This window comes from Bufo gargarizans, chromosome 3 (genome assembly GCF_014858855.1).
Source record: "Bufo gargarizans isolate SCDJY-AF-19 chromosome 3, ASM1485885v1, whole genome shotgun sequence".
NCBI classification, from domain to species: domain Eukaryota; kingdom Metazoa; phylum Chordata; class Amphibia; order Anura; family Bufonidae; genus Bufo; species Bufo gargarizans.
The window spans coordinates 193,932,548-193,953,366 of NC_058082.1; the positions used below are offsets into that span (position 1 = coordinate 193,932,548).

The following is a 20,819-nucleotide window of genomic DNA, read 5'->3' on the forward strand; positions in this document are numbered from 1 at the left end:
ACTGACAGCTCAGTCACTGGGTCCTCCTCACTGACTGACAGCTCAGTCACTGGGTCCTCCTCACTGACTGACAGCTCAGTCACTGGGTCCTCCTCACTGACTGACAGCTCAGTCACTGGGCCCTCCTCACTGACTAACAGCTCAGTCACTGGGTCCTCCTCACTGACTAACAGCTCAGTCACTGGGTCCTCCTCACTGACTGACAGCTCAGTCACTGGGTCCTCCTTACTGACTGACAGCCCAGTCACTGGGTCCTCCTTACTGACTGACAGCCCAGTCACTGGGTCCTCCATACTGACTGACAGCCCAGTCACTGGGTCCTCCATACTGACTGACAGCCCAGTCACTGGGTCCTCCTTACTGACTGACAGCCCAGTCACTTGGTCCTCCATACTGACTGACAGCCCAGTCACTGGGTCCTCCTTACTGACTGATCCCAGAGACACCCGACAGCTCAGTTACTGGGTCCTCCTTACTGACTGATCCAAGAGACACCCGACAGCTCAGTCACTGGGCCCTCCTCACTGACTAACAGCTCAGTCACTGGGTCCTCCTCACTGACTGACAGCCCAGTCACTGGGTCCTCCTTACTGACTGACAGCCCAGTCACTGGGTCCTCCATACTGACTGACAGCCCAGTCACTGGGTCCTCCTTACTGACTGACAGCCCAGTCACTGGGTCCTCCTTACTGACTGACAGCCCAGTCACTGGGTCCTCCTTACTGACTGACAGCCCAGTCACTGGGTCCTCCTTACTGACTGACAGCCCAGTCACTGGGTCCTCCTTACTGACTGACAGCCCAGTCACTTGGTCCTCCATACTGACTGACAGCCCAGTCACTTGGTCCTCCATACTGACTGACAGCCCAGTCACTGGGTCCTCCTTACTGACTGATCCCAGAGACACCCAACAGCTCAGTTACTGGGTCCTCCTTACTGACTGACAGCTCAGTCACTGTGCCCTCCTTACTGACTGACAGCTCAGTCACTGTGCCCTCCTTACTGACTGACAGCTCAGTCACTGTGCCCTCCTTACTGACTGACAGCTCAGTCACTGTGCCCTCCTTACTGACTGACAGCTCAGTCACTGTGCCCTCCTTACTGACTGACAGCTCAGTCACTGTGCCCTCCTTACTGACTGACACCTCAGTCACTGTGCCCTCCTTACTGACTGACACCTCAGTCACTGTGCCCTCCTTACTGACTGACACCTCAGTCACTGTGCCCTCCTTACTGACTGACAGCCCAGTCACTGGGTCCTCCTTACTGACTGACAGCCCAGTCACTGGGTCCTCCATACTGACTGACAGCCCAGTCACTGGGTCCTCCTTACTGACTGACAGCCCAGTCACTTGGTCCTCCATACTGACTGACAGCCCAGTCACTGGGTCCTCCTTACTGACTGATCCCAGAGACACCCAACAGCTCAGTTACTGGGTCCTCCTTACTGACTGACAGCTCAGTCACTGTGCCCTCCTTACTGACTGACAGCTCAGTCACTGTGCCCTCCTTACTGACTGACACCTGACAGCTCAGTCACTGTGCCCTCCTTACTGACTGACAGCTCAGTCCCTGTGCCCTCCTCACTGACTGACAGCTCAGTCCCTGTGCCCTCCTCACTGACTGACAGCTCAGTCCCTGTGCCCTCCTCACTGACTGACAGCTCAGTCCCTGTGCCCTCCTCACTGACTGACAGCTCAGTCCCTGTGCCCTCCTCACTGACTGACAGCTCAGTCCCTGTGCCCTCCTCACTGACTGACAGCTCAGTCCCTGTGCCCTCCTCACTGACTGACAGCTCAGTCCCTGTGCCCTCCTCACTGACTGACAGCTCAGTCCCTGTGCCCTCCTCACTGACTGACAGCTCAGTCCCTGTGCCCTCCTCACTGACTGACAGCTCAGTCCCTGTGCCCTCCTCACTGACTGACAGCTCAGTCACTGTGCCCTCCTTACTGACTGACATCTGACAGCTCAGTCACTGTGCCCTCCTTACTGACTGACAGCTCAGTCACTGTGCCCTCCTCACTGACTGACAGCTCAGTCACTGTGCCCTCCTTACTGACTGACATCTGACAGCTCAGTCACTGTGCCCTCCTCACTGACTGACAGCTCAGTCACTGTGCCCTCCTCACTGACTGACAGCTCAGTCACTGTGCCCTCCTCACTGACTGACAGCTCAGTCACTGTGCCCTCCTTACTGACTGACAGCTCAGTCACTGTGCCCTCCTTACTGACTGACATCTGACAGCTCAGTCACTGTGCCCTCCTCACTGACTGACAGCTCAGTCACTGTGCCCTCCTCACTGACTGACAGCTATCAGAGAGAGCAGAGTGAAGCTGGTGCGGCCCGCATTACCTTCCCCCTTGCCGAGTATCCGGCAGCACAGGTTCTGCAGCAGAACGTTCGGAGACTTCTGGTCCGGTGTCGCCATGCTGCCAGCCTCCTATCCAGTCCTGCTGTTGCTATTTCCACTCAGCTCGTCCGTTAACGGTCACTGCAGAGGCGCCATTTTAACAGAACCCGCCGAAAGCTGCTGTCGGCTCCCACAATGCTCCTCTCTGTTTGTGGTGAAGACAGGAGGGCTGCACCGGGAATGCGTTCCCCTGTGTGCCCCGCACTGTGGTTCCGCCCTCTGTCTGGGTCTACTTTCCAGTCATGGCTCCCGCAGGGAGGAGAGGAGTAGGGAGCACGGAGGCCGGGCGATACTCTGACTGAGACCTGTATGGAGTCTTTAACCGCTTCACTACCTGGCCATACTCTGAGACCTGTGTGGAGTCTTTAACCGCTTCACTACCCGGCAATACTCTGATTGAGACCTGTGTGGAGTCTTTAACCGCTTCACTACCTGGCCATACTCTGACTAAGACCTGTGTGGAGTCTTTAACCGCTTCACTACCGGGCCATTTTCAGTTTTCAATTTCCCAGATCCCTAACATTTGTATTTCCCGTTGACACCGCCATGTTTGCGGACAAGTTGTGCTTTCTAATGCCACCATTTAATGTTACATAAGCTGGAAAAAAATATCAAAATGGGACAATAGAATAGGAAAAAAATATGTAATTCCGACAGAGTTTTATGGGTCACTTTACAGTAAACCTGACCTGTGCCTTTCTTTCTTCGGGTCTTTACAATTACAATGATACCACATTTATATAGCTTTCCTTGCATCGCCATGTTCTGCCATAACTTTTTGATAGTTATGTCTACAGAGCTATCTGTAGTTTTATTGATACCCGTTTGGAGTGTGTGTGGGTTTTTTTTATCACTTTTTATAAAATATTCACTTTTAATCCATTTTTTGGGGGAGGTGGAGGGGTGAAAAAACAAAGTTACAACATGTTTGGGATGTGGCAAGTGCCTATTATTAGAGATGAGCGAATTTCATATTTTGAAATTCATTCACACTGCGTTTGGTGGTAAAAGGTGAATTGTGTTATGGATTCTGTTACCATGGACCATAACACAATTCTATGACGGAATGCCTTTAGAGGGATTCCGTTATTCATTCCATCATAATAGAAGTCTATGGGCTGCAAAACAGATCCGTCCTGTTTCCGGTATGCAGGGGAGTCCTCTCCTGATCCCGAGTCCTCTCCTGCATAACTGAGACAGGACGGATCCGTTATACAGCCCATAGACTTCTATTATGAAGGAATGCCTCTAAAGGGATTCCGTCATTCGTGATTGCCACCCCTTGGTGAACAGACTGTTTTGGGTTTTTATTCCTGTCCTTGGATTTGGTTGAAGTGGACAAGAAAAGTTTGTGCACCCCTGCTTTAAAGCATACCACACATCCATAGGTTATCAATTTTATCATTTACCCTGTTATTATACCACTTTTTTTATACTCTTATGTGATCCGCACAGTTTAAAATGAAATTCCAGGAAACTCCCCAAACAAAACTATTACTTCATGTTTTATCTCTAGCCGGCGATGCCATAAGGGTGCCGCTTCCAAAATGGAGTTGGGGATGAGGGGGGTTCACTTTACTGGCAACTTAGGGGTTCTGCAAAGATAACATGACATCTAAAGACCAATCTGGCAAAATCTAGTTCCAAATAGCGCACCTTCCCTTCTGAACCCTGCTGTGTGCCAACAGAGCAGTTTATGTCCATGAGTGTGACCTTTCTGTATCCCGGAGAACCTGCTTGACAATTTTTAAGTTGTTTGTCATATTGGACAGTGAAATTATCTGTGAAAAAAACAACACTTTTCATCTTGTACCATCTGCTGTGAATTTTTGGAAAATAAATTTATGAAACCCCTGTGAGCTGAAAATGCTGATTATTTCTCTAATTTTTTGAGGGGTGGGGTTTCTTCTTTTATTTCAGCTCAGAACCTCTGGACTTGTCGGCCCGTGCTCAGATGTACATGGTGGTCTTTCACTCCTGAGCCCTGTTATATTTCCAGGCAATAGTAACAGGAGAGATGTAGGCGGGAAGCAGCCCATATGACACTGACACTTCACAAAACTTCACGACCACAATAATATCTTTTTATTTCTGAGAGGTGACAACGCGCTTCGGAGCGACAGAACTCAATTTTCAAGCCTAAAAAAGCACATATACAATAAAATAAAATATGAAAAACAATAAAAATTGTCAATATAAAAAAATAAATAATAATAACATATGCAGCACACAATGAAGTAAAAGGAGAAATAAAATATAGTGATAGGCGGGAATGTATTTTACATAAACAATTGAAGTAAAAAACATAATAGATAAACTAGATATAAAACCTCTAGATGATAATTATTATATTGGTTTTAGTGGAAAATAAATAGGGAGTGGAAAAAAATAAATTATATTTGAATATAAGAGATGTTTGGGTGGAATGGTTAGTATTAGTTAATGATTGTATATCATTTCATTGCAAAAAAGGTTATATATGCTCAATTGATTCCAATATCTGATTATTATATATATTAGAAGGAACCATCAATGGGGTAGTGAAGTATTCAATGTATCAGTAGTTTTTAGATATATTGTGTGTATATATATATATATAATACATGAGAGGTATTGTATTATGTTTCAAGGAGGATATTGAAGTGACAATGATAGCTGTGCTTTTGTCTATATGGCTTGGTGTAATGTCTGCAGTGATAATATAAATAGATCAGGGATGGCCAACCTGAGGCTCTCCAGCTGTTGCAAAACTACAACTCCCAGCATGCCCAGACTGTCTACAGCTTTCAGCCTACAGCAGGGCATGGTGGGAGTTGTAGTTTTACAACAGCTGGAGAGCCGCCGGTTGGCCATCCCTGAAATAGATTAATAAATTAATAAACGATGTATACATGTCTGTGAGGGTGAAAAGAAGTATCGATGTTACCTGTAGTGTCGGGCCGGAGGACGAGTAAGCAGAGATGCTACACCACTACGCGGCTTGGACAGCGTGCAGGGAAAGCACGCCAAAATGTGGAAACGGTGACCAATTGTCAATGTGAGAGATAGCGGTTTTGTGCTATGGGTTGGTTTGAGCTGCTATGGTATGAGGGCAAACGATTAGGACCAGACGGTAGGGTGTGTCTACAATCAGGAAATACTACAGAAGATTTATAGGGCTTTATTTGCCACTGAGATGTAGTGTCTGTGGAATAATTGCAATTTTAAATTTGCACCATCTGTTCTGGAAAACGTGTGGAGCCAAAATGCTCATTTCACTCTTAGGTGAATTACTTGAGGAGTATGGTTTTCAAAATGAGATCACTTTTCGGGGGGTTTCCACTGTAGAGGTACCTCAGGGCTCTGCAAATAGGATGTGGCTCCCAAAAATCATCCAGCAAATCTGCTCTCCGAAAGCTAAATTGTGCTTCTTCCTTCTGCCATGTGCACATTCAGAGGTTTACGACCAGATGAGGTCTTGCTTTACTTCGGAGAGATGTGGGTGTTTTTGTCTGCTCACCCCTTATGAAAATGAATGGGGCTAAAACAATGTTATCGTAAAAAAATGTAATTTTTCATTGCCCGGTGTTAAATGGAACGCCAGTGGGGTCCAAATGGTCATAACGCCCATAGATAAATTCCTTCAGGGGTGGAGTCAGCATTAAATACTCTGCCTGTTACGCCAAAATTGGCAAGTTTGGTCAACTTTGCTGTAATGTGTATGGTCACCATTTTTTTTATAAAAAAGGGTGTTACTTCTTCCACCTGGCTTTAAATACCTACACCTCTGGTCCCATCATCGTTCATGATTCAACTCCAGCTCTTCTCCTCACTGATGAGAGAAATCGAGCACTGCGTGTGGATAAAAGGATTCGTCACTTCTTAAAAAGATCCATAAAGTGCAAATTCACATGCTACACCTTTCAGACAATTAGACGTTCATCTGAAACTTGTAGCATGTGTGAATTTGCACTTTACGGAAGTGACCAATAAAGAACCGTTTTATTGAGACGCAGTGCTGGGTTTCTCTTATCAGTAGTGGACCGTTTCTGGAGCAGCTTCTCCGTGCACCGTCACATTTTCCCAGGATTTGGACCTTGCACAATGGTTTAGTGGTGAGCTGTATGGCCTTCCTTCATCTTTGTTCATTTGCAGGTTCTCCTCCTCACTACAGTCAAAAACGCATTGGTTAATGGGGCAATTAATGCCCAATGATGACGGCAGGCCTGACAGGCTTTTTATAAGGAGAATCAGCCTGCTATTCCTTCCCTGCAAATTGAGGCTCACCCTAGTCTGGTTCTCATTCTTGTGTTACTGATCCTAATCTTGACTCCTGGTTGACCCTGACTTTGGCCATGTCTCACCCTTATGATTGTCCACTTAGTATATGTTCCAACCTTGGCACTGACCTTTGGCTCTACTCCTGACTATGCTCCCATCTCATCTTCTAGCCTAATGAGACCTGATCACTTGCCTGGTAACAATCCTTGACTACATTACTGCTTCATCCGTTCTCCTGCCACCAATTACTAACTATTCTGGGACTGCAACCCGGAAGTCTGACCAGAAAAAATGCATACATTTTTGCAAGGGTTAAAGGGGTTATCCCATGATTAAAGTAAAAAATGAAAACATCATATAGGACAAGACAATCTCTTTCTAACAAAGCTAGAACCAGCCCTGCACCTCACACGGATCCAGAGATCTCCTCATTCATTGCTCTGCTAGATTTATATCAAGCTGATAGCTCAAGGGGAGGTCTTTTCTGCTGCAGCTAAGGGGGCGTGTCTCAGCTCTACCTATCACAGCTAAGGGGGTGTGTCTCAGCTCTCCCTATCACAGCTCAGGAGGCAGTTGAAGGATGGATCTGAGCATGTGCAGCCATCTCAGTGAGCCTGGCAAAGAAATAAGAAAAAGAACAAAGAGCAGGTGGCGCTATACAGATACATTTTATTGAATAACTCAGTGGCTTTAGGTTTTCGGTGGTCAGACCAGCCACATAAGGCTACTTTCACACTTGCGTTTGGTGTGGATCCGTTCAGATAATACAAACGTCTGCATCCATTTGTATTATCTTTAACATAGCCAAGACGGATCCATCTTGAACACTATTGAAAGTTGATGGAGGACAGATCAGTTTTCTAATGTGTCACAGAAAACAGATCCTTCTCCGTTGACTTACATTGTGTGTCAGAACGGATCAGTTTGACTCAGTTTCGTCAGACGGACACCAAAACACTGCAAGCAGCGTTTTGGTGTCCTCCTCCAAAGCGGAATGGAGATGGAATGGAGGCAAACTGATGGATTCTGAGCGTTTCCTTTTCCATTCAGAATTCATTAGGGCAAAAGTGATCCGTTTTGGACCGCTTGTGAGAGCCCTGAACGGATCTCACAAACGGAATCCAAAACGCCAGTGTGAAAGTAGCCTAACTTTCTTGCATTCCTCCCAGACCACTCAGAATGCTTATCTAACTGCTGTGACAGAGATCAGGTCACCTGACACTCTCATTTATTGATCTCCATGCCAGAACATTCTCCTCTCATAGTTACTGGGCTGGGATTAGAATTGTGGCTTTTTTTCTCCAAAATCATGAGACCTTGAGTTCTTCTCTTTCAATAGTTTTTATTGAGTTACATGAATATTAACACGGAAAATCAGTTACATGGACATCTTTGATTGGAGGAACAGTGTAGATCTAATAGAAAATGATATAGAAGCATCAATACCGCTCCTGACTCGGATAGTTTTATAATCACTGCATAAATTACGTACTATGTGCAAACATAATAAAGACAAATGTAATTAACATTCATAAGAGCAAGGACTCAAGAAACAATTAGAGATGTAGATGCATTGTGATGTCGTTTGTCTGCGAATTAAACATTAACCATTGGGACGTGAATTTGTCTATGTTGTGCTCCTTATAAGCCCAAACTTTTTCAAAGGAGCTAGTGGTATGGAATCTCGCTAGTATCCCCTCAACCGTTGGAATTGTGTCAGATTTCCAATATCTAGTGATTGAGAGTTTAGTTATCAAGAGGAGAAAAGCTACTGGGTATATCCTGCTTAGTCTATCTGGGGTGAACTACAATCTTAGGCAGGTTTTGATGGTTGCTTCAAATAAGGAGGTATTGCGAAAGGTTGATGCAATAAATTTGAAAGTTGACTGCCAGTCCCTATTTGGTATTACACACTGAAGTTCTTTGTCCCATGCATTGAGGGGAGGGAATTTAGAAAAAGTAGATTTTGCACCTAGGGCTAGGTATAGGGGTTTAACACCCTTATGTGTGAGTAGTTGAAATGGGGCTGACCACTCTTCTAGAAGATTTGCATTGAAATGGTGACTTAGAGTTTAGAAGGTGACGTACTTGTAAGTACTTGAAGAAGTTACTTTTGGGGATATCAAATTGTCACGGCCTTTGGTTAGCGCTGTGACACTGTTGCCACACTTGCGGTTGCCCGCGGCAACGTGTTGCTGTGAGAGCATGCAGTGGCAGTGTCTCGGACTTCTGGGTGATTGCCGTGACATGGTTGCCACGCATGCTGTTGCCGGTGGTAACGTGTGGTTTAGTATGCTTGTGTGTGCACTTCCCCTTTAAGTTGTAGCCTCCCTCTGTCTGGTGCTGTAAGGGTTAACTCCCTGACTGGGTGTGGTCACTTGGCTTTTATTTTCTGTGGTTTCCTGGCTGGAGTTAGTTGTACTTCAGCTGTCGTTGGTGCTGGATCTCTGCTCCAGTCCAGGGTGTTCCATCTGTCCAGTGAGGGCCACCCTTGTGGTCATCAATGTCATCCCGGTGTCTCCTTCCCTTCCTGTCCCTATTTGTATGGAGTCGGTTATGTTCAAGGTGTTTGTATGTCTAGTTTGGTGTTACATGTCTGGTGGTGTTTGGTGTCCAGCATGTTTACTAGACATTCCCCTGTCTCATATTTATTGCAGCTATGGGTGTCCTGGGTTCCTGTGTGGTTTGTGTTGTGTCCTTTAATGTTGGTATGGACAGCAGCACTAGTGCACGGATTCCAATCAGTGTGTCTGTGGCAGGTAAGTGTGTTATTGGTTTTGTTTACCTGCCATCTCCATATGCTGTATACGGTCTCCTTTCTTTGCAGCTTGGCTGGTGGAGACTCCTGTTCGTCCGTGTTTTGGAGGAACAGGTCGTCTTTACCCTGCTCCTATTCCAGTGATTTCCTGAGGGTTAGTAGGGCTCCGAGGTTCCGGAGTATGAGCCTTCCTACCATCTGTGTTGGCTCATACGGTTAGGAGTCAGGGCCAGAATTAGGGACGCTGTAGGAGGTGACCTGCTCACTTATTCCTCCTCCTGGCCTTCTTGCTTCCAAGTTGCCTCCTCGTTGTACGGTGGGGAGTTTCCCGCAACCCCCACCATGACACAAATTCTGTTTGAAGCTGTAGAAAGGATTTCAGGCTATTATGTATATAAAGTTGACTTATAAATATAATACCCTTGTCTCTCCATGTGTTCAACTCCGTTTCTTGGAGGTGAAGGTCTAGACGTTGAGTGGGGGAGGTGCTAAGCAGCAATGTTGCGGTAGGGGAACATTTCCTTTGGAATGTATGCCAATGAGCTACCGCTGCCTCTTATAAAGTAGGAAGCTTAGGGGTTGTAATCGGGGAGCTGCTAAACGCATTGATCAATAGAGCTCTGAGGTGTTTAGTCGGGGATTGTACAGATTCTATGTGGACCCATGGAGAGGTATTTTCTGGAATCCACCAGTTTTTCAGTGCTTGAACTTGGGTAGCCAGGAAATAGTCCTGTATATTAGGTAGGCCTAATCCTCCTTGTATTTCAATTGGGATAGTGTATTGGCTGCAATTCTAGGTTTTTTCCCTGTCCAGATAAAATCATAAAGTAGTCCCTGTGCTTTCTTAGAGAACTTTTGAGGAACTATAATCGGAACAGATCTGAAAATGATCAAGAGTTTCGGCAGTATTAACATCTGAAAGGATGCAATGCGACCTACACAAGAGACCTCATATTTGCTATATTCCTTGGTATCCCGTTTGACCATATCCAACAAGGGAGCATAGTTAGGTTGGTAAAGGCTATGAATATCTGGAGGGATTGCCATTCCCAGGTATTGGATACTCTCCTGTCTCTAGTCCAGGGGGAAGTCTCTTTTTATTGATAAGAGTAGTTGATCAGGGATATTTAGTGGAATGATTTGGCATTCCCCTGACACCGGGAGCGTTGTCAGGGGAGAGGTCAAGGATAAGAGTATATTATCTGCGAATAGTGATATACGAGGGTTTAGATCACCAATTTGCACTCCTTTTATACACTGATGTGACATAATAGCTTGGGCTAATGGTTCCATGGCTAATATAAAGATTAGGGGGGAAAGGGGGCACCCTTGTCTTGTGCCGTCAGTTAGTTTAAATGGCGAAGAAAGTGCACCGTTTATAAATACTTTTGCCGATGGTTTAGAAAAAATTGCTTGGATTGCGGTTATAAAAGCTGTCCCTAACCCCATTTTACTGTATTACTGAGAATGCGAAGGACCAGAAGGTGAGCTGTTTTTTCTCCCTGGCTGTGACGCTTTCCGCTGTGATTGGATTGCAGCACAGCCAGGGAGAAGGAGACGCTCATTGAGAAACCCTGGCGTCTCCTCCTCCATGTACCGATGTTCAGTATTAACATACTGGGCGGGAAAACAGCAGGGGGGGCACAGAGGGGCATACAAGCAATATTTTTTTTTAAAACAGGCAGGGTGGCTGCATCAGCAGGGGTTACCCCGCAAGGAAAGGTATTTAATTGAACAAAAAAAAAAATCTATGAAAGGTCCTCTTTAACCATGCTCCTCCCTAAACCTGGTAAAGATCATGTTCCAAAACCCATACTATTAAAATATAAACATATTTATCCCATACGGTAAACAATTTAATGGAAAACAAATCTAAATGGCTGATTCAACATTTTTTCTTGCTTCACCTACCCCAAAAAATGACATAAAACTTGAGATCAAAAAATCATATACACTCCAAAATGGCATCAATAAAAACTACAGCTTGCTCTTCAAAAAATGAGCCCTCACTTCAATCTGTAGACTTAACCATAAAAAAATGTTTTTTAAAGTTTTTATTTTTTTAAATATTAAAACAAAAGAAGAACAACATGTGTGCTGCAAAAATAAGCCCTTATACGGCTATGTGAATGGGAAAATAAAAAAAGTTATGGCTTCTGGAAGGCAGGAAGTAGAAAGACAAAAACTGAAAATCAAAAGGGTCTTGAAGGAGTTTAACAATATATTTAATTACTCTACATCAATGCCAAAACTTGTGTGACTGTCAATGGGTATAATACGCCAGTAATTGTCCTTTTCCAAGGGTTTGAAGAGGGATGCCCCCTCTCACCCCTCCTATTTAATCTCTCCATTGACCCTCTCCTGCAAAATATGTGTTCTTCCACCTTTGAAGGAATCAGAATTGGCCCTAGGGAGTTGAAGGTGGCAGAAGACATTTTGCTTGTAATCAGGAACCCAAAACAAGTATTAGCCCATGTAATACGGGATCTGGAGACAGTGGGAGCTTATCAGGGGACCATATTAACCGGGTTTACACTGCAACTGGTCGTAAATTCCAGATTTATTCACAAATCCCTGGGCCGTACACATTCTCACTTCCTAAGAAAATGGAAAATAGATGATGCTACATTATCTTGTAGGACGATTCTAAAAGCCTTAAGGCTGTATTTTACTATTAGATAATTGGTAAGATGAAAGCGAAAGAGCATTCATAGTAACGTTCGTTAGCGATCATCTGGCAGTGTAATACTGCCGCCGATTACCCGATGAACAATCAAACAGGATAGGGATTCAACATATTTAAAAATCCTTGTTTCCCAGCGACAGGTCGCACAGTGTTCTGACCGTAAACAATGATAAGAATAGGGACGAGCGATGGCATTTAAGGATTGCTTGTCCCTATATTGAAGAGGAGATCTCTGCATTTAATAGCAGTGGTCTCCTCCCCTAGTGAGTAGGCGATTGACAGGAGGGAATCGTCTGGCTGATCTGTCAGTGTAATAGCACCATTAGACCAGGCTCACAAACTCCTTCCCTCAGCCAATTTGTGAGGATGAGATTAAAGATCTGCCAGAAGTCCTCTCTCACCCCACAGAAGGAACACAAGATGGGTCTTTACGCTACGTCTGATTACCAGATCGAGATCTTCAATAAAAATCAATTCACAATATTTTTTTTACGCCCAAAACTGGTGTAGTGACCATAATAAATGACTAGACATTATCATGATGTTCATGGTGATAATTGTTCAGATTTTATTTTTCCAATGTATAGAAAGTGTTTTTAAACTTAAGCGGGCGGAGATCTTTCCTGTAAGTTACTAAATTGTGAGTCCTTTTGGATTTTTACAAACTAGAAATCCAAAGGTTTACATTGAAACTTGTTTGATAATCTCGTGTTGCAGGAACAGACGTATATTTATACTTTATATTATGTAGGTGTAACTCCTCTGATGTACATCGACACAGAATTAGTGCTGCTTTCAAATAAATAATAATTTGTATGCAGATGTCTGCTTTTTAATGAATGTCATGACTGCGTTCATATATGTTGAATGGGGGATTGAGTTGAAGCAACTTTAGGTCATGAATAAGGGCTACAGCTAGCCTGAAAAATGTAGACTTGTCGCTGTGGACCATCATGTTGTATGGTTTGCTGCTGGATTTTAAATTTACCGGTTCACATTGGATTGCTTCTACAAGTGTTCATGCACAGACAGAGGCCTGAACTTAGGTTATTGTTCTGCCGAACCCCGAAATATTTGCCGGGTGGTGGTCGGATCTCCACTAGATCCCATTATAGTCAATGGGGCCAGTGTGGGCATGCTGTAAAAGCCAGAAAGCTTTGAAAGAGTGTTGGAACAGGAGAGCCTTAAGGCTGATGTGAATGATGCCTTAACTGACCAGTGAGCTGATCATTGTTTGTTTGCCACCTCTGAGTGTTTTAAATGCCAGCTCCTTATGCCAACCTGTTCAACTGTCTTTGGTCCTGCCTAGTTATTAAGCCATTCTGGGCTCAGGTACAATGCTTTATGAACACAAACATAACCAAGTTTACCCTAAAGGATTCCCTTTGGACCATTTTTGACTACGTAGACCCAGATAAATCCAAAATAAAGAAATTCACTGTCGGCACAGTCCAGCACGGAGATACTTTACAGTATTATATCCAAACTGTCAGGGTCATATAAACTATGGTGCTGGTCAATGTATAAAGTCCATAAATAAATCCACAAGTAGAAAAAAGCAACATGGCACTCACTGAAAAAATATCTTTTAGTTACTGCACAATGTGGAGAAACAGGACAGGAGGAAAGAAACAGGAAAGCAAGTGGGCCGGTGAGTGCCATGTTGCTTTTGTGGATTTAGACCCGGATAAATACACATGTTAACCAGGAGCCCGGAGTAAAATCCATGTTGCAAACATGGCTTCCTGACCGCATTCTTCCATTTAAGCTATTTATGGACGAACTCTCTTCTTTTTGCTTCAAATGGATTGGGTGGAGGCATCACTACTTGAGAGAGCTTCATCGCCCTGCTCCCACTACATGTTTAGATTAATATTAAGCCTATCACGGCTTTCATTTGATGGTGTGGTATAAGGAGCAATTACAGTTGGGCAGGGGTCAAGTCCTGGGAAAGATAGTGTGGGAACTCACCCAAGATCCACTGCCACTCCGACCCCCCCCCCCCCCCCCCCAATTTGTATTTATTTTATTATAAGTTATTTTAACCTCTTAAGGACACATGATGGAGATATTCTGTTAATATTCCCTTTTATTCCAGAAGTTCTGTCCTTAATTACATATGGTTTGTGATTCTGTTTGCCACCCGTTAGTGACTGTGTTTTTAACCCCTTAAGGACTGAGCCAAATGTACACGTTGTGATCAAAACAAAAACTGAAATTTGCGCTATATGTCTGTTCAGGCGTTATTTGTCTCTTTAATATTATAAGCTCCCCTTATATATAATTTACTTACAGTTCTGAAGACTCAGGGGTGCTGGCTGGCTTGGCCTCAGGGGTGCTGGCTGGCTTAGCCTCAGGGGTGCTGGCTGGCTTGGCCTCAGGGGTGCTGGCTGGCTTAGCCTCAGGGGTGCTGGCTGGCTTAGCCTCAGGGGTGCTGGCTGGCTTGGCCTCAGGGGTGCTGGCTGGCTTGGCCTCAGGGGTGCTGGCTGGCTTAGCCTCAGGGGTGCTGGCTGGCTTAGCCTCAGGGGTGCTGGCTGGCTTAGCCTCAGGGGTGCTGGCTGGCTTAGCCTCAGGGGTGCTGGCTGGCTTAGCCTCAGGGGTGCTGGCTGGCTTAGCCTCAGGGGTGCTGGCTGGCTTAGCCTCAGGGGTGCTGGCTGGCTTAGCCTCAGGGGTGCTGGCTGGCTTAGCCTCAGGGGTGCTGGCTGGCTTAGCCTCAGGGGTGCTGGCTGGCTTAGCCTCAGGGGTGCTGGCTGGCTTAGCCTCAGGGGTGCTGGCTGGCTTAGCCTGGCAGAAGGATTGTGGGAGACTGAGGCCTTTTTTTCTTCAAGCTGCTCCAGAAAAAAAATATTATACACCTTTAGGTCAGACCACCAATCAGACCCCCAATGTTAATCAGACCTCAGCTAACAGCCCCAATAAGATCCCCAATGTTAATAAGACCCCAATAACACCTCAGACCCCAATATGAATGACCCCCAATCAGACCTCAGATAAGAGCCCCATGCCTCATAGCGGCCCCCAGTCAGTGCCTCTCATAGCGGCCCCCAGTCAGTGCCTCTCACAGCGGCCCCCAGTCAGTGCCTCTCCATCAGCCTCAAAATATAAAAAAAAAACACTTACCCTCTACTGCTCCTGGATGCGGACGCTCCTCTCCTCCTACGCAAGCTGCATCATGCTGTCGACTGTGCTGTGAAGGCTGCGCACAGCGTGACGTCACAGAGCGCCTTAGCCCTAATGCCTGTGCGCAGCACTGCACAGCTGACAGCCGAGGACCAGGAAGCGGTGAGTACAAAGCCTTCCTGATCCTTTTGAAAGGGAACTGTGTTCCTGCTATGAAAAAAGTGCAGGAACGCCGTTCCCACACGTTCCTGCAGGACTCGAGCCCTGCTGTTGGGGGAGACACTTATTGAGATATGTCCTTCATAGGGTCTGTCCTGGTGTTGGTTGGTCCCGCATGGTGCTGGAAGGGATGGACATACTGCGGTCCCCCTACTGTGTGATGTGAGCTGGATGCTCTAAGTTAACAGTTTTTTTGTTGTTGTATTATTTATTTTCTTCTTCCCTTTCCCAATCCCCTACTTCCTCCTCTCCCTTTTTCCCCCACACAAGAAATGCCTTAAAATGCCCACCCATCCAATCACTGGTTGCAGTATGGACCACCCCAGCCAGTGATTGGTGGAGAGGTTATTTCTGGTCATTTCCTGCACATGAAGTAGAGAGCCGCGTCCAGGGATCCTGGAAAACCTATTTAATCCCCTACCTCTTTCTATACCTTTAAATATATATATTGTTTTATACGTTTACAAAATCGGCTGATAGTTGTCAATATATTGGAACTAATTGCAATTGAAAAATGATTAAAAATCTTCACAAATCCTCTACTATAGAAAAACTCAAATATTACCGAAATGTTCAAGTCATAAAAAATATTGTTCATCTTTTCCAACACAAGAGAGCAGTGTGAAGCAATACATACATGTACCCACCAGGCTACAACCACAGAGGACGTTGTGAAGTAATACATCAACTAAAGCTAATAAAAACCATCGCTATTGTCAGTAGTATCTGTGGATGTTCGGACATTCCCATGTAGAGTGGATAGGCCCTACAATCAAGCACTCAATGATTATAGTATACCTACAATGATTCTCCATTGGACACTTGTAGCAGGTTTTTCCAACTAGTGAATGTTCATCCCTGGTTAAATCATAATAACAAATGTAAAATGAGATACATGCCGCTATAAGACACTATACTGGATAATTTACTTTACAACACATTATTACACTAACTTCAAGGCTGTTATTTTTTATTAATTTATGATATTTTCATCACTCACTGGAAGTAATAGGTGGACTTGCTCATATAAATATCTGTTTTTCTGGAAATCTTCCCAGAATGCATAATATATGCCTGAGTATATAAACAGTATAAAAGGCAGCATAGTATGGGGACAGGTCCACTCAAGTCTAAACATCTCAAAAAAGTAGGGTGTTGTTTTAGTAACGGCAGTAGTCAAAGAATACAGTGGTCTCATAGGGTGGCTATACACATTAGATTAAAGGGGTTCTGCAGTTTGTTTAAACTGATGATCTATCCTCTGGATAGATCAGCATCTGATAGTCGGGGGTCCAACACCCGGGACCCCTGCCGATCAGCTGTTTGAGAAGGCAGCGGCGCTCCAGGAGGGCCGCGGCCTTCTCACTGTTTACCGCAGGTCCAGTAACGTCACAACTAGTATCACTGGCCTGTTCGGGGCCAAGCTCTGTTCACCTGAATGGAGCTTAGCTGCGCCCAGGCCAGTTGATACTAGTCGTGACATCACTTGGCCTGCGGTAAACAGTGAGAAGGCCGCGGCCCTCCTGGAGCGCTGCTGCCTTCTCAAACAGCTGATCGTCAGGGGTCCCGGGTGTCGGACCCCCGCCGATCAGATGCAGATGATCTCTCCAGAGGATAGATCAACAGTTTAAACAAACTGCAGAACCCCTTTAAATTTCAGTGGGACTGGCCAACAATCTGATGCTTAAGGAAATGTCTTGACCTTCCCCTGATGGGAGATGTTGGAGGACAGAAGAATCAGGCATGGCATAAAGACCTATCTTGTGTCCCTTCTGTGGGGCAGATTATTTTTCTCTCCTTATTAAGAACACATGCACCATCAGCAGGACCAAGCACCCACATGTATGAAGGGCTGTGAGAAATGACTTTCGACCAAAAATTTACTTAAGGTGGTGTGGGGATTCGCTCTGGTAGGCAGGGTAAGCGGACGCTGTATTGAGGCAAAAAAAAACTGTTTGTAAAACAAAACTTCAGTGTTTATTCACACACAAGGCAAAAACAAAAGCAACATTTTTCAGTCCTAGTGTTCGTTCACACAAAGGAAAGTCCAAAGAACAAAACAATCACCTTGTTAGCGGGTTTTTCCAGCCGTCCACAACAGGCTTTAGGGGGCATGTTTCCCCGCATGCGGCTCTCAGCCCTCTAGCACGGCACCATGCCTCAGATCCCAAAACAGAGACAACTTGCTGCTGAGCCCTACTGTCTTTTAAGGGAGGCTAGTGTTGTCAAAACCCGGACCGGCACTTAAAATCCAGTCCAGTGTTTGACCCCACCTGGCCGCAAATCAGCCCAGCAGCACACACTGGGAGGAAAATACCTGTCCTCCTAGACCATACCCTTCACTGTGTCACAGTGGCCAAACACATGACACATAAATAGGTTGGACAATCTGGTGGGCAATCATTTCTCATACATTCCATATTGTCCATTACAGTCCCCTGTTACCGGCCATACGTGTTCAATGACACTGGGTGAAGAGCGAATGAGCTTTCTGAGAACATTTTTTCAATAAGAAAATAATACTTTACTCACAAACAATCGTTCTTCCCGTCCAACTATCAAACAAAAATTTAAAAAATGTCCGACTTCTTTTCAGATGATGATCTGTCATCGGTCGGCTAAAACTATTGTTTGTTGGTAAATTTCATCCCTGGAAGTGATTGTTTTGGTTAAAATCATCTGTTTTGTAAACTGTAAATGTTTTCATGCTCTTTCTGTGAGAAGAACACGCTCACCACCTGGTCCCACTGCTGTGTATGTGCATCTGTTCACAGGAGCCATGTATCCATGCTGACGGAGCAGGACCCATAGACCGTGCAACCCATAAAGCTGCATAAGGGCCCGGGGCGGGGGGGGGGGGGGGGGGCTATAAAAGAGTATCCTTCCCTTGCTCACACCCTCCAGTTAGGGCCCTCTTACTCAGGCCTCATGCACACTGCCGTGTTTCACGGCCGTATGCGGGCCGTGGAACCGCGGCCTGGATCCCTCCTGAGAGCAGGAGCGCACGGCGTCACTGGTTGCTATGACGCCGTGCGCTCCCTGCTGCCGCCGCAATGCAGTGATACACTGGTATGATCTATACCAGTGTATTACTGTACTGTGCCGGCAGCAGGGAGCGCACAGCGTCATAGCAACCAGTGACGCCGTGCGCTCCTGCTCTCAGGAGGGATCCAGGCCGCGGTTCCACGGCCCGCACACGGCTGTGAAACACGGCCGTGTGCATGGGGCCTCAGGCTGATGCACAAATTTTTGTAACCTAAAAATTTGCTCATCTCTAATTATAATGCTGAAGGCCCTAGTTATAAGGGGGAATGACTTATTTTAACTCCTTCCCGACCTCCACTATACATGTACTGTCTATGGGAGCAGCGATTAAACAATCACATGTTAAAGTTCCCTAGGGTGACTTAAAATAAGTAAAAAAAACTGAAAAAAGTTTTTAAACTAAAAAAATTCATAAAAATTCAAATTGGCCCCTTTTCCCATATTAATAACAAAAATAAAAAATAAAGATCATTGTTATTGTTGCCCACAAAATGCCCGTACTATTAAAATAGAAATGTATATATTCCCTATGGTAACTCGATATTGGGGGGAAGAAAAAAAAATCTAAACTGCAGATTCAGTTTTTTTCTCCCAAAAAAAAAAAAAAAAGTTATCAAAAAGACATTTTCCCCAAAATGGTATAAAAAAAACTACAGAGTGCCTCGCAGAAAAACCCCTTGGCCATACCATCTGCCATTTTTTTCCCAGGGCCACTTTGAGTTCCCAGTCCGCCACTAGGTTATCAATATTAAACCTTTGGAAACCCCTTTAAGATGGCTCTCCCTGTTCATATTTTGTCATCCGTTGGTGATTAAAGGGGTTGTCTCACTTCAGCCAATGGCATTTATCATGTAGAGAAAGTTAATACTAAGGCACTTACTAATGTATTGTGATTGTCCATATTGCTTCCTTTGCTGGCTGGATTCGTTTTACCATCACATTATAAACTGCTCGTTTCCTCGGTTATGACCCTGAAAGCATAACCACTGCTGCTGGATTGCGGGGTGGTTATACCCATGGAAACGAGCAGTGTATAATGTGATGGAAAAATGAATCTAGCCAGGAAAGGAGGCAATATGGATAATAACAATACATTAGTTAGTGCCTTGTATTTACGTTCTCTACATGAGAAATATCATTTACGGAATTGACACAACCTAAATATTCATTAGGTGTTTCTAAAGCTAAATAGATATTAGTTCAGGCTTTATCTTCCCTGGAAGACCTGACGCCATACTGTGTGCACACGGGGGACTTGAAATGAATGGACTCGTTTACAATAGCAGCCTATACATCTGGCAGATCACCGAGGGCAGGAGAAGACCTGAGGTGGCCAGGCCACCTTGTCTACACAAGCTGATTACATGAGGTCCACAGAGGTGAGGCTCAGCCTGTCAGTCATGACATGAACCATCCAGGAGGGGGCAGCCAGTCACGTGGGGATGGATCCAAAAATAACCTGTGCCCCCCGTGTACCCTGAAGAACACTCCACCTGCCAGTCATTCCTGTGTGGGCACATAATGGGCAAATAATGGCGCACGGCTCGTCGCCCAATATAAATAGCTCAGGAGCAGAAGAGAGGGTGGAGTGAGGTGACAGGACATGACAGGAGAGTGGGTGGAGTAGTCTGCACAGAATGACTGGCGGGGAGGGGCATAGACCAGGAGCCTGTGGAGGGAGGGCGATTATTACATGAGATGGGAGGGGGGGTGTGAACAGGGAGAAGCACCCGAGGAACTGATCATCAAAGGGCAAGAAGAATCCTCTAGTAGACGAGAGGGGGCATGCTGAATGCTGCTGGCACTGCCAGCCACTTGCGGTGCCCACACAGGAAGCATGTCCACCCGGCCGGCCGCACCGGAGAAGTAACGCAACCCATGTGCGGCTTCTGCTCCTCGGATCATCAGTGGATGGATGTGGAAAGTAGGAGCTAGGAAGCAGCAGGAAGCAGGCACCAGCCATGGATTGCAGCCTGCTGAGGAGCATCATCACCAGATACGTAAGTCCACCATGGGTCCTCCTCACTTGTTGTCATCTCCCCTGCTTCAGGACTACATGAGGGGGGTGTGCCTGGAGATTCAACTCCACACTGAGGCATCTGCACAGTAATGGCTGAAGGAAATACAGGCAGGCATGTGTGTGGCACACAGTCCTATGTCCAACCAAGTAGCTACAGGACAGCCTTGGCTCTGTCAGGGTGGTCAGTTCCATTCACCAATGGGTCTTGCCTCCAAAACGAATGGAACTGAGCTTCAGTGTCAAGGCGCCCTTACACCTGTAGTAGATATTATACTTGTCCCTCTGGGTGGGTGAAGGAAA

At 45.6% G+C, this 20,819-nt stretch overlaps 2 protein-coding genes across 6 annotated transcripts in view; one reads left to right on the forward strand and one right to left on the reverse strand.

Moving 5' to 3' along the window:
• The window catches only part of TUBGCP3 (tubulin gamma complex associated protein 3), a 127,666-nt gene extending 125,101 nt beyond the window's left edge, over positions 1–2,565 (reverse strand). For 2 of the 3 annotated variants that reach the window (XM_044286034.1, XM_044286033.1), the window contains exon 1: positions 2,354–2,565. In XM_044286034.1, coding sequence (XP_044141969.1) covers positions 2,354–2,429 — 76 coding nt within the window. In that variant the 5' untranslated portion in view covers positions 2,430–2,565. The remainder of the gene's footprint in view (positions 1–2,353) is intronic. The other variant, XM_044286035.1, reaches the window with a different exon arrangement.
• A 17,633-nt stretch (positions 2,566–20,198) lies between these two features.
• ATP11A (ATPase phospholipid transporting 11A) overlaps positions 20,199–20,819 on the forward strand; it is a 182,729-nt gene continuing 182,108 nt past the window's right edge. For all 3 annotated transcript variants that reach the window (XM_044283792.1, XM_044283794.1, XM_044283793.1), the window contains exon 1: positions 20,199–20,499. In XM_044283792.1, coding sequence (XP_044139727.1) covers positions 20,461–20,499 — 39 coding nt within the window. In that variant the 5' untranslated portion in view covers positions 20,199–20,460. The remainder of the gene's footprint in view (positions 20,500–20,819) is intronic.